This window comes from Manis pentadactyla, chromosome 1 (assembly GCF_030020395.1).
Source record: "Manis pentadactyla isolate mManPen7 chromosome 1, mManPen7.hap1, whole genome shotgun sequence".
Taxonomy (NCBI): domain Eukaryota; kingdom Metazoa; phylum Chordata; class Mammalia; order Pholidota; family Manidae; genus Manis; species Manis pentadactyla.
Window position 1 is genome coordinate 22,065,504 of NC_080019.1, and position 14,497 is coordinate 22,080,000.

The 14,497-nt window shown below is 36.9% G+C and overlaps 1 protein-coding gene across 2 annotated transcripts in view; it reads right to left on the reverse strand.

The window, feature by feature from the left end:
- LRBA (LPS responsive beige-like anchor protein) overlaps window positions 1–14,497 on the reverse strand; it is a 760,266-nt gene that overhangs the window by 72,326 nt on the left and 673,443 nt on the right. For both annotated transcript variants that reach the window (XM_036887834.2, XM_057493634.1), the window contains one exon: window positions 13,879–14,046. In XM_036887834.2, coding sequence (XP_036743729.2) covers window positions 13,879–14,046 — 168 coding nt within the window. The remainder of the gene's footprint in view (window positions 1–13,878; window positions 14,047–14,497) is intronic.

Genomic DNA, 14,497 nt, shown 5'->3' on the forward strand with positions numbered 1-14,497 from the left:
CTGAACTTTGGATATTAGACTTATAAAATGGGCCATCTCTATTCCAGGATTATAAAACTACTCACCTAAGAATAAAACTACTCATCTTCTAAGTTTTGCAGTTTTGCTTTTTATATTCATAATATAATTTTTGATCCAAAACAAATAAATGTAATTCATTTGTAATTTCTTTTACTTTAAGATTGTAAAGTAGGGATCTAAATCAATTTCTATGCTAAACAGCTAGCTATCCTAACATCACATATGAAATAAGAGTGTTGCCCAGTGATTCAAAAGGCCACCTTTATCATATATTCTCCTATGTAATATGCCAATTTCTGGAAGCTCTTTTCTGTTCCATTGAAATTCAGTTTCTTCACTAGAACACTTTGCCTTAATTACTATATTTTACATTTTTGCATATGGTAAAGTAATCAAAACCTATTTACTTTACCTTTTATTTAGCTCTATCAAATCTGTTTAATGATTTCCCAGGCTATTGCATCTAAGAAATAGTAATTGTAGAGTCTTCAGGAGGAGGGTGGCTAAAGGTGACCTTACTAAACACAGTAACAGTGAGAACTGACAGCTTGAGGATAGAAATGAGAAAAGTATAAAAGGAGAGAATAAAAATTGAAAAAGAACAATATGGAATTGTTTAAGGTCAAATATATTATGGAACAATAACTAACATTGATAATAAAAAATCACATTCAATAATGATACTCCTCCTCAGTACTATCTTACTATATGAGGGTCTCTACTCTTAAAAAATATAGACAATCCTTTGTTTTTCAGGTTCACACAGAACATTTATGAAAATTGACTATATCCAATGTTTAGTCAAGTCTCAAAAGATTTCAAATAATCTGTATCATATATACCACACTCTTTAGCTTTAAATTAAAATTAATAACAGAAAGAACTAGATTGGATATCTGAAGGCAAGACCTACCAGAAGAGATGACCTGTAAACTGAAGCATAAATGACTAGGAAGCCAGCATGTGAAAACCTGGGAAGGTCAGAGGAAACGGCTGTCTTTTTTAAAAGGTGCTAGGTCAGTGACAACTTTCACATGATCAGGAACAAAAATGTCAACGTGACAGAACACACGAATGAGGAAGAGAACAGCATGGCATGAAATCACACAGGTAGGAAGGGGCCAGACTGTGTGGCTCATGAGTGGTTTTATTCTGTGTTTAATGTGAAATGAGAAGATTTAAGCAGAGGAGTAATTTACAGTTTTAAATTTACAGTTTTAAAATATCATATTGGCAGCTCTGTGGTAAGTAAACGTAGAAAAGGATGATCAGTGCTATGAATACCAGCCCAGGAGAGAGGTAATGGTGGTGGCTTAGACTAATGAGAGCAAGATATAAATGAATTCCAAGTATGTTTTGGAGCTGCTATCAATGGGCTGCTCTTCATCACCAACTTCTTCTGCCTTCCCCACCCAGTAGTTTTTCCAGTGAAGGAGCCATGCTGTACTCCTTTCCCACATACTGTACTCTCTGCTCTGAATTCCTCCATCCTTTCTCTTGCCTCACCTAATTAACTCTTATTTACTAAGGATTATGTTTAAGCAGTTATTACTCCCTTAATCAGGGCTCCCTGCTCCTTCAGCCAGAGGAGCTCTTACATACAGTATATGCAGTATACAGATGACAGTCAGGCCCATCACAATACATATAATTTTTAAAAACTTATTTCTGTGAGCTGGGAGAAAAGATGGTGGCATGAGTGGTATGATAGAAATCTTCTCCCCAAACCACATATATTTTGAAAATACAGGAAATACAACTATTCCTAAAAGAGTGACCAGAGGTAACAGTACACCAGCAAGTCTACATGTGGTACAAGTCATCATCTCACAGAAAAGGATAAAGTACAAAGGCGTGACCCAGCAGGATCCGAGCACTCCCCCCACCCCAGCTCACCAGCGGGAGGAAAAGGATCAGAGCAGGGAGGGAGTGGAAGCCCAGGACTGCAAAATACCCAGCCTTAGAAATCTACCCCTGGAGCACAGACAACACGTTGCATGGTGCTCTGGAGATTAGAGGGGCTGAAAAGCAAAGTCTGAGACTAAGACTGTGAACAGGTTCCCACAACTGGCTGCCCTGAGAGAAAAGAAAAGCAGGTGCTTTAACGGACCTCTCAACAGTCAGAGGGCTGCTAAAGGGGCAAGGGTTTAGGAGAAGAAAAAGGTGGACAAAATTGTCCTGGCACACTAACCCCAGCAGGCTGAGCACTTTTAAGAGCTTCAGGTACCATATCCCACTGGATGGCAACGCAGCCCCGAGGCCCCTCACTGCTATGAGCAGCCTGCAGCACCTTCCTCCCCTCCAACACATATACACAAACTGGATGTCCCTGCCACTACTACAGACCAGCCAGAGGGCACCCCCACCTACAGCAACTACACAGCTTAATGCAGAGGCATCTCCCTGCGCAGAGCTAACCGTAATAGACTCAGAGGCTGCTCCCTGTGTGGATGACTGGCACAAACAGCGGAGATGTTTGCTGAGACCAGGAGCCACGAAGGGGCTTTGTTATTGTGGCGGAACGTGCGCCGCTCACCTGTGACCTTCACCATCGCCCTAGGCCATCCCAAAGGCCACCCCGCCCACGGCAGTTTAGGGGATTAACCCAGAGGTCGCTCCCTGCACACAGTTAACCAGCACAGACAGCAGAGGCAGGCATGTCGACCAGCAAGCAGGAAAGGACTTTGTCCTCCCAGCTGACACCCGTGCCACTTGCCGGTGACCAATCTGATTGCTCCAGGACTATGAAAGGGCAGAAGAACCTTGTTCAAATCAAAATCCCTCAAACACCAGAAAGAGGGCTCAGTGAGAATGAAATCACCAATCTTCCTGAAAAAGAATTCAAACTAAGTCATAAGCATGCTAATGGAGATACAGAAAAATATTCAAGAGCTAAGGGATGAATTCAGGAGGGAGATAATGGAAATGAAACAAACAATGGAGGGATTTAAAGCAGATTAGACGAGGTAGAGGAGGCAGTGAATGGAATAGAAATCATAGAATAGGAATACAGAGAAGCTGAGGCAGAGAGAGATAAAAGGATCTCTAGGAATGAAAGAATATTAAGAGAACTGTGTGACCAATTCACATGGAACAATATTCGCATTATAGGGATACCAGAAGAAGAAGAGAGAGAAAAAGGGATAGAAAGTGTCTTTGAAGAAGTTAATTGCTGAAAACTTCCCCCAATCTGGGGAAGGAAATAGTTTCTCAGGCCAGGGAGGTGCACAGATCTCCCAACACAAGGGACACAAAGAGGACAACACCAAGACATATAATAATTAAAAAGGCAAAGATCAAGGACAAGGACAGAGTATTAAAAGCAGCCAGAGAGAGGAAAAGATCATCTACAAAGGAAAACCCATCAGGCTATCAGACTTCTCAGCAGAAACCTTACAGGGCAGGAGGGAATGGCATGATATATTTAATGCAATGAAACAGAAGGGCCTCCAACCAAGAATACTCTACTCAGAAAGACTATTATTTAAATTTGAAGGAGGGATTAAACAATTCCAAGATAATCAAAAGTTAAAGGAATTTACCTCCCACAAAAAATCTCTACATTGTATTTTGGAGGGACTGCTATAGATGGAAGTGTTCCTAAGGTTAAATAGCTGTCACCAGAGGTAATAAAAAGGGATGTACAACGAGTACAGAATATGATACATAATATATAAAGGATGGAGGAGGAAGAAAAGAAGGGGGAAAAAAAAGAACCTTTAGATTGTGTTTGTAATAGCATATTAAGTGAGTTAAGTTAGACTCTTAGATAGTAAGGAAGTTAAGCCTGAACCTTTGGTAACCACAAATCTAAAGCCTGCAATGGCAATAAGTATATACCTATCTATAATCACCTTAAATGTAAATGGTCTTAATGCACCAATCAAAAGACAAAGAGTCACTGAATGGATTAAAAAATAAGACCCAACCCTATGCTGCCTACAAGAGACTCACTTCAAACCCAAAGACATACACAGACTAAAAGTGAAAGGACGGAAAAAGACATTTCATGCAACTAATAGGGAGAAAAAAGCAGGCGTTGCAGTACTTGTATCAGACAAAATAGATGTTAAAACAAAGAAACTAACAAGAAACAAAGGACATTACATAATGATAAAGGGGTCAATCCAACAAGAGGATATAACAATTATAAATATCTATGCACCCAACACAGGAGTACCTACATATGTGAAACAAATACTAACAGAATTAAAAGGGGAAACAGAATGCAATGTATTCACTCTAGGAGACTTCAACATTCCATTCACTCCAAAGGACAGATCAACCAGACAGACAATAAGTAAGAACACAGAGGCACTGAACAACACATTAAAACAGATGAACCTAACAGACATCTACAGAACTCTCTACCCAAAAGTAGCAGGATACACATTCTTTTCAAGTGCACATGGAACATTTTCAAGAACAGATTATATACTAGGCCACAAAAAGAGCCTCAGTAAATTAGAAAAGATTGAAATTTTTCCAACCAGCTTCTCAGACCACAAAGGTATGAAACTAGAAATAAATTATGCAAAGAAAATGAAAAAGCCCACAAACATATGGAGGCTTAATAACATGCTCCTAAATAATCAATGGATCAATGACCAAATAAAAACAGATCAACTAATATATGGAGACAAATGACAACAATAATTCAACAATGCAAAAATCTGTGGGATGCAGCAAAGGCCATGCTAAGAGGGAAGTATATTGCAATACAGGCCTATCTCAGGAAAGAAGAACAATCCCATATGAACAATCTAAACTCATAATTAACGAAATTAGAAAAAGAACAAAGGAGGCCCAAAGTCAGTAGAAGGAGGGACGTAATAAAGATTAGAGCATAAATAAATACAACTGAGAAGAATAAAACAATAGAAAGAATCAATAAAATCAGAAGCTGGTTCTTCGAGAAAATAAACAAAATAGATAAACCCTGAGCCAGACTTACTGTGAAAAAAAGAGAGTCTACACACAGAAACAGAACCAGAAATGAGAAAGGAAAAATCACTATGGACACAACAGAAATACAAAGAATTATTAGAGAACACTATGAAAAATTATATGCTGAAAATCTGGATAACCTAGAAGAAATAGACAATTTTCTAGAAAAATACAACCTTCCAAGGCTGACCCAGAAAGAAACAGAAAATCTGTACACACCAATTACCAGCAACAAAATTGAACTGGTAATTGATAAACTACCTAAGAACAAAACTCCTGGTCCAGATGGCTTCACTGCTGAATTTTATCAAACATTTAGGGAAGACCAAAAAGCCATCCTCCTTAAAGTTTTCCAAAAAGTAGAAGAGGAGGGAATACTTCCAAACTCATTCTACAAGGCCAGCATCACTCTAATACCAAAACCAGGCAAAGACACCACAAAAAAAGAAAATTACAGACCAATATCCCTGATGAACAAAAATGCAAAAATACTCAACAAAACATTAACAAATTAAACCAAATTAAAAAATATAGCAAAAAAATCATCCACCATGATCAAGTAGGATTTATTCCAGGGATGCAAGGATGGTACAATATTACAAAGTCTATCAACATCACCCACCACATCAACAAAAAGAAGGACAAAAACCACATGATCATCTCCATAGATGCTGAAAAAGCATTCGACAAGATTCAACATCCATTCATGATAAAAACTCTCAACAAAATGGGTATACAGGGCAAGTACTTCATCATAATAAAGGCCATATATGACAAACCCACAGCCAACAGCATACTTAACAGTGAGAAGCTGAAAGCCTTTCCTTTTGGGATCAAGACAAGGATGCCCACTCTCTCCACTTTTATTCAATATAGTTCTGAAGGTCCTCACCATGGCAATCAGACAACACAAAGAAATAAAAGGTATCCAGATTGGTGTGGAAGTTAAACTGTCGCTGTTTGCAGATGACATGATATTGTACATAAAAAACCCTAAAGAATCCACTCCAAAACTACTAGGTCTAATATCTGAATTCATCAAAGTTGCAGGATACAAAATCAATACACAGAAATCTGTTGCATTCCTATACCCTAATGATGAACTAGCAGAAAGAGAAATCAGGAAAACAATTCCATTCACAATTGCATCAAAAAGAATAAAATACCTAGGAATAAGCCTAGCCAAAGAAGTGAAGGACCTATACACTGAAAACTACAAGACACTCATGAGAGAAATTAAAGAAGATACCAATAAATGGAAACACATACTGTGTTCATGGATAGGAAGAATTAATATTGTCAAAATGGCCATTCTGCCTAAAGCAATCTACAGATTCAATGCAATCCCTATCAAAATACCAACAGCATTCTTCAATGAACTAGAGCAAATAATTCTAAAATTCATATGGAACCACCTAAGACCCCAAATAGCCAAAGTAATCTTGAGAATGAAGAATAAAGCTGGGGGGATTACGCTCCCCAACTTCAAGCTCTACTACAAAGACACAGTAATTAAGACAATTTGGTACTGGCACAAGAACAGACCCATAGAGCAATGGAACAGACTAGAGAGTCCAGATATTAACCCAAACATATATGGTCAATTAATATACGATAAAGGAGCCATGGATATACAATGGGGAAATGAAAGCCTCTTCACCAGCCGGTGTTGGCAAAACTAGACAGCTACATGTAAGAGAATGAAACTGGATTACTGTCTAACTTCATACACAAAAGTAAACTCAAAATTGATCAAAGATCTGAATGTAAGTCATGAAACCATAAAACTCTTAGAAGAAAACATAGGCAAAACTCTCTTGAATATAAACATGAGCAACTTTTTCATGAACATATCTCCCTGGGCAAGGGAAACAAAAGCAAAAATGAACAAGTGGGACTATATCAAGCTGAAAACCTGTACAGCAAAGGACACCACCAAGAGAACAAAAAGGCATACTACAGTATGGGAGAATATATTCATAAATGACAGATCCGATAAAGGGTTGACATCCAAAATATATAAAGAGCTCACGCACCTCAACAAACATAAAGCAAATAATCCAATTAAAAAATGGGCAGAGGATATGAAGAGACAGTTCTCCAAAGAAGAAACTCAGATGGCCAACAGACACATGAAAAGATGCTCCACATCGCTATTCATCAGAGAAATGCAAATTAAAACCACAGTGAGATATCACCTCACACCAGTAAGGACAGTACCATCCAAAAGACAAACAACAAATATTGACGAGGTTGTGGAGAAACGGGAACCCTCCTACACTGCTGGTGGGACTGTAAATTAGTTCAACCATTGTGGAAAGCAGTATGGAGGTTCCTCAAAAAACAAAAAATAGAAATACCATTTGACCCAGGAATTCCACTTCTAGGAATTTACCCTAAGAATACAGAAGCCCAGATTCAAAGAGACATATGCACCCCTATGTTTATTGTAACACTATTTACAATGGCCAAGAAATGGAAGCAACCTAAGAGTCCATCTGTAGATGAATGGATAAAGAAGATGTGGTACATATACACAATGGAATATTATTTCAGCCATAAGAAGAAAACAAATCTTACCATTTGCAACAACGTGGATGGAGCTAGAGGGTATTACACTCAGTGAAATAAGCCAGGCGGAGAAAGACAAGTACCAAATGATTTCACTTATCTGTGGAGCATAACAACAAAGCAAAAACTAAAGGAAGAAAACAGCAGCAGACTCACAGAACCCAAGAATGGACTAACAGTTACCAAAGAGAAAGGGACTGAGGAGGGTGGGAGGGAAGGGAGGGATAAGGGGATTAAGGGGCATTATGGTTAGCACACATAATATAGGGGGGGCACAGGGAAGGCTGTATAGCACAGAGAAGACAAATACTGACTGTATAGCATCTTACTATGCTGATGGACAGTGACTGTAATGGGGTATGTGTGTGGGGACTTGATAATGGGGGGAATCTAGTAACCACAATGTTGGTCATGTGATTGTATATCAATGATACCTTAATGAAAGGAAAAAAAACCTTATTTCTGACTTATTAAAATTCCATCAGTGAACTATTTTATAGTAAGGGCTAGAAACTGAGCCTCAGTTTTTGAATATGGTAAATATCATTGATAGGTGAATTTTGGGTAAGTAAGGATATAGAGTTGCTCTGGAAATCATGCCTGCAAACGTAATTATATTCTGAATATAAGAGAAAAATTACTTAAGGAAAATACATGTTACATTTTTTAGGAAAGGGGAAAATTATGTTATAATAAAATTAATATTCAATGCATTCTGTTTTTGTGAAGTTGGATTTTAGAAGGTCTTTTCCTTAATAAAGATATTTATCCTGACTGTGAATTCAATTATCCTAATTTTTCTCATTTTAAAAATTTCTTTCCTTGGTTTTAGGGTTTTGTTTGAAATAGTGTTTAAAAGCCTTTATAAGATTGCATAAAGAAAGAGAATTGAATGAACCCAGTCAAATTCAGCAGAATTAATAATCAGAAAATAATGACCTTTTATTTATTTGTACCTTGTCTATAAAAGACTATATGTACTTATCACACACAAAAAAATTCTGTAACTATGTATGGTGATGATGTTAGATTTATTACGGTGATCACTTTGCAATATATCCCAAATCAAATTATTATGCTGTACACTTGAAGCTAATGTAATGTGTGGCAATAATCAGTGCTTTAAAATGTAAAAAATAAAGGGAATATATATATATATATATATATATATATATATATATATATATATATATATATAATACTAGGAAAATAGAGCAGATTAAAAAGTGGTAAGGGTATAGTAAAAGGAAAAAAATAGTACCACAGAGAAGAGAAATAAGGAATAAAGAGGTCTATCAGAATAATCAGTTAAAGAATAAATCCTTTAGTTGGAGGTCACAGATATTTGAAAAAATTAGCGTATTTGCCTTAAAAATAATTCTGGTCTGTGATATATGCAAATGCAGGCACAGTTATATATTGATAACCCAGCTGTTTTCTAAAAATTAAAAACAACATAAAAATTTAATGTGCTGCAGGCTGTTTTCTCTGATTACTCTTCCCCTTCTTATGGTTATTATTTCTATCGTTCAGTGCTTTTTTATAGAGAGATTATTTTTATGATCACTTACTTACTATGCCATATGTGTTAAATATTCACTCTAGAATAAAACTTTCTCAAGAGGAATGGAGCTTTCACCACGCAGAAGGTGAATACATGAGTTGTATGCAGACACATATGACTATGTGGACATCTAAGTGTTTCAAATTAAACTAAGTATATAACAATGAACAGAAATAAGTAAAAGTATACCTACTGAGCAGAAAAGTCTGATCTAGTCTGCTTTTAATACTAGAGAGTTACAAATCTATACTGGTACTACTATTGTAGAATTTTCAGAAATAATATTTTAATAGAAGTCAAGTGCATGCAAAAGTTTACTAATATTAGTTAAAGCATCACAGAGGAATGATTAGGGGAGGATTCTGAAAAAAAAGATGTAATGAGGGTGGGAAGTCAATAAAGAGACGGCAATTTTGGAAGCTTTATAACTGCCAGGAGGCCTCTGACAAGACTTGACTTGCAGGCTATCTCGGCCTGGAGTTACAGGCACGTGGCTGGCCAGGCAGGGCTAGGGCGGTAAGAGCTGCTTCCGTGGGGGTCCCATGTATAGCTACATGCCGATCTCAAAGTTTGGGAGGAAACCGTGCATATGAAGAGCAAGGCCATCTGTGAGCATCCTCTCTGCAATTGTGCCCTCTTCCCAAGTCACTCTGTACTTCCTTATCCATACTTATTTCCAACACAGCACTTATCAGTACTTATCAATAACTAAAATGAGTTTTTATGGCTTATTTCCTGTGTGCTCCATTAGAATGTGAACTCCATGAGGGAAGGGACTTTGACTTTCTCGCTCATCTCGGTATTTTTAGCACCTTGAACAAATGAATATTTATTGAATAAATGAATGAGTAATGAAGGAAAGAATAAATTTTTCCAGTTTATCGGTCCCATATTTATCCAAATCATCCCAGATCCATCATTTCCACAGCATCTCTTTAACAATTTGATCAATCACCCTTCCACCCTCTTTTATATATACCACCATACTCCCATGGCAAAATTCCATCTCTCTCTTTCCATACACACGCACACAAACCATAAGCACCTATTAAGCACCCATCACTGTGTTTTTCCATAATCAATATTTCCATCATCAATATTTTTCCATGAATATTACCTCACCTTGGGTACAAATCATCATAAATCATTCATGCACATTTACTAATACTAGTCCCCAGGATAACCTTCTACTCTCTCCTCTCAGACAAGGCAGTATTGTTGCCTGCCACCTAATGCTTATCTCTCTACCTGTGTCGTGGATTTTGTTCCTTTCCTCTTCCCCAAGGAGATCTGCAGTCTGTTACATGCTTTCTTTCCTGTGTGTCTCACACACTTCCCTCTTTTTGGAGCTTCCAATTAACACAGAAACATGGTCAGATATCTAAAACCCATGCTTACAGTGACTGCTAATGGGTATGGGGTTTCTTTTTGTGGTGATCAAAATGTTCTAAAGTCAGATTGTGGGGATGCTTTTTAAATTCTGTAGATATAATAAAAACTACTGTTATTTCATACTTTGGGTGAACAGGATCATGTGTGATCTATATCTCAATGAAGAAAGATTCTCCCTTCAATTATTTCCTTTCTTCAATGTGTTTACTTGTTCACTTCCCATTCACAGCACGTCCTCTATCTTCTAACATACTTGCTTGAAGATGCCCATGACTCAGGATAATCCAATGGGTTTGTCTTAATTCTTATCTATTCAACCTTCTTCCAGACAGGTTCTCTCTCTCTCACCTTATCAGGAAGCTTACACAGTTTCTTCTGTGTAGATGTCCTTTGCTCATGATGCTATCCAATGTTCTTATTCATCTTTCAATCTACAGCTCCAGCCTCTCATTTCCCAGAAAACATGCCTGGATTCCTGCAGTCTGGGTTTAGGGTCTATCGTCTATGTTAGTGCATACATACAGTATACCAAACTCTATACTGAATTTATCATAGTATATTATAATTGTTTACTTATCCATATTTCTCCTCTAGACAATGAACTCTAGCTAATGAGGGCAAGGACTTGTCTTTCAATTCTGTAACCTTATTACATAATTTGGGTTAATAAAAGGCTGTTAAAAAAAATGAGTAAGTTAATGACCTATATTTGTTTTCTGTTCTCTTGACTTACTTTACAATGAACTCTGCATGAGTTCTTTAGGAAATGGCTTCTAATAACATCTCTAGTATTAACATTTATAATTCTTTCTATGATGCAACCAGTAATTTATATTCTTTTTATAGCTGTGTGTCCTAACCCGCAGGTTGAAGAATGAACAACGTAAGGGAAGGGACTAGCACTTGTACTTCTGATGAGATAGGCACCATGCCCGGCACTTGACATGCACTGCGCCTCATCTAATGCTTCACGGGGTGGGCACTGTCTTACCACTTCTCCAGATGAGGAAACAGAGCCTCAGGAAGATTCAAGTCACACAAATAGCCGGCCTGAGGGCCAGGAATCAAATCCACATATACTTACCTGTTGGTCCATTTGTTTATTCTACTGTATCACACTGCATTGTGCCACAAGATTTAGCACTATGATATGGAATGGCTATAATAAAAGGTTATATGTGTTTAAATAACATTTAGAAAGGTTTGTGAATTAATCATGTATATTTATATGAATAGTGCTAAGTAACAAAATGATAAGACAGTAGTCCCCCCTTATCTGCAGTTTCTCTTTCTGCAGTTTCAGTTACCCAAGGTCAGCTGGTTGGGAAGCAGATGATCCTCCTTCTGATATATAGTTAGAAGGTCAATAGTGCCGTGAATTTGGATTCAGAAAATATGGTAACCAAAGATATATAACATTTTCCAATACAGTAGCCACTAACCATATATGGCTATTTAAATTTGAATTAACTAAAATTGAACATTCAGTTTCTCAGTCACACTAGCCACATTTCAAATGCACAATAGTCACATGTGACTGACTAGTGGCTACCTTACTGGACAGTGTAAACATAATGAACATTTCTATCACTGCAGAAAATTCTATTGGACAGGGCTCTTTTAGATTCTATTGTAAATAGTATATGATAAACTCCTTTGGTAAATCATTGGTGTGTGCAAGAAAGAGAGGTGATCAATCCAGAACACAAAGAACCAATTACACCGAGTGCTCTGTAGAGGAAACAACCGGCTGATTGAATGTTTCACTTTTTAACTAGCAATGTCACACAGATACAGGCTGAGAGGCATCCTTTATCAAGCAAACGCTGCATAAAATCTAACAACATGAAAGGTATAGTTTTATCTTCTTGAACACCATTAGACAAGTCTTTCTGAAAACACAGGACCCGCATTGCGGGAAACAGGGCTAACTGCATTTTTATAACAACTCTACAGAATATTATGGAATTTCAAAATTGAAACTACACAGATTATATAGCAACATAAAATAACATATGCTGTTATGTTAAATAAAACAGGAGATTATAAAATCAAACCTATACTGTGATTTCAGACATATGGCAGTTATGTAGATATGTGGAAAATTACTAGAAGGGAACATGAAAAAACAAAAACGGGGTGTATTTGGTGAAGAACTGTGAACATTTATAGAACAAAGTAGCAGTATTCAAATAGTGTCAAAAAAATAAATGTTGTAAACAAAGTAGATGGGCCTAGGCTATTCCATTCTAACAGTGGAATTCTGCACTGTTTTGTAACATCATCTGCATGTTTGTTCTAACCTCAGTTTCATATATGGAGCAGTCAGTTGTTGCTCTAATAAAAAAAAATGTCCCCTGGAAGGAACATTTTCAAGGAACTGAAAAATTGGAAGAGTCTTTAAGAGTTTGTTTGATCCAGCTCTAAACTGAAAAATAACAGTTCAAAAACTGTGGAATTTTAGACAAATGCCCATGACACTTTGATTTGTGTACTCCCCTTTATCTAGCACATAAACAAGGTGATGATATACATTGGCAAATATATTTAAGTGTACACTTATTATGTATACTCTCAACATAACCAGGTCCTAAGTACAGTTACAGAGGAATGCATCAAGTGCTGGTGAAAAATGACAAACCTTACTTATTACAAATAACGTTCCCTTTAAAATGATATGCAACTTTCCCTATGAATCAAAGTCCTGGTTTCTAAATATAGCTCTGTTCTCAACTTGCATGAATACTTAAGGTGGTATCTGTTCAAACCATAATCTTTGCCCATGATGTATGTTAGAGTTAGAAAGAGGCATAATTAGATTTAAAATATTTTTTTAAAAGTGAGGCTATATACAGACTTCCTGGTGAATACTGTAACCTGTTAAAACTATGTTCTGAGTGTTCTACCTAAGAAAATAAATGACACAGATTAAACAAGTCTCAGTAATATCTACCAACAAGTTCGTTGATGTCGGAAAGTTTTAGACTGCATTCCTACTATTAACTTCTGTATGGTCATGTGTGCACTTATATATTTTATGTAAATATGAGTTTTATCACACTTAAATATATTTATGCTTACAATCATTTATTTTATGAATTGCTATTTTCTTAATACTTTAAATTAGTAAATAGCCTTCAAAGTTATAAAAATTTTATGATTATTGATCCCTTACTGGGTTCAAACTGAAAAAGCTCTCAGTTTATACTGAGTCAAACATTTTACTGAAGGGAAGTCCTGGGTTCAAGTCCCAGCAAGGTCATTAACTGGAAGGTTATTACTTAAGTCACTTAAGTCACTTCACCCATAAATGAAAGTATGGGGAAGAAGTATGTAGTATCTTCAAATCTAAAAATACCTGTTAGTCCAGTCTGATAACTTACCTCTCTCAATAGAGGATCAGCTATTGAATTCAGATTGACAGCTCCTTCATAGGTCAGATAATAGAACACATTGAGAGACCGGACAGCCTCTGGTCCTTGCTGTTTATAGCCAAAAATGAGATCAATCCACTGATGAAGCTGGCAGGAAACAAATTCACTCTCCAGGGCCTAGAAAAAAGGTGTGGATCATATTATTATGCTGAATTCTATTTTTAAAATGTACAGAGAAATTTAGGATAAGCAGTAAAACTTAGCACCAAATTTGCTGTGAACAGACTTTTTTCTGATGTCTTATTTTCCACCAGAATCTGTTCTCTTTGTTTCTGAAGACTTCCAGCACTCGTCTTGCTGAGCTGTAGTAGACTACAGTAATCCATCTCAGGATTACTGTACTGAACTGTAAGCACTGTGTGGCCCAGGACTGAGTCTGTCTTGGTCCCATTTGTGACTCAGGGCCTGACAAGCACTCAATTTATGCTTGAATGTCATACAATGAAAGAAAGAATGTCGGACAGTGTAAAGGCTACTTTGGAACAGCAAATATTGAAACATTAAACATTTCCTATCTGCTTGAAATATTTATTATTTTTCCAGATACAAACATTTTGTTGTCTGCTGC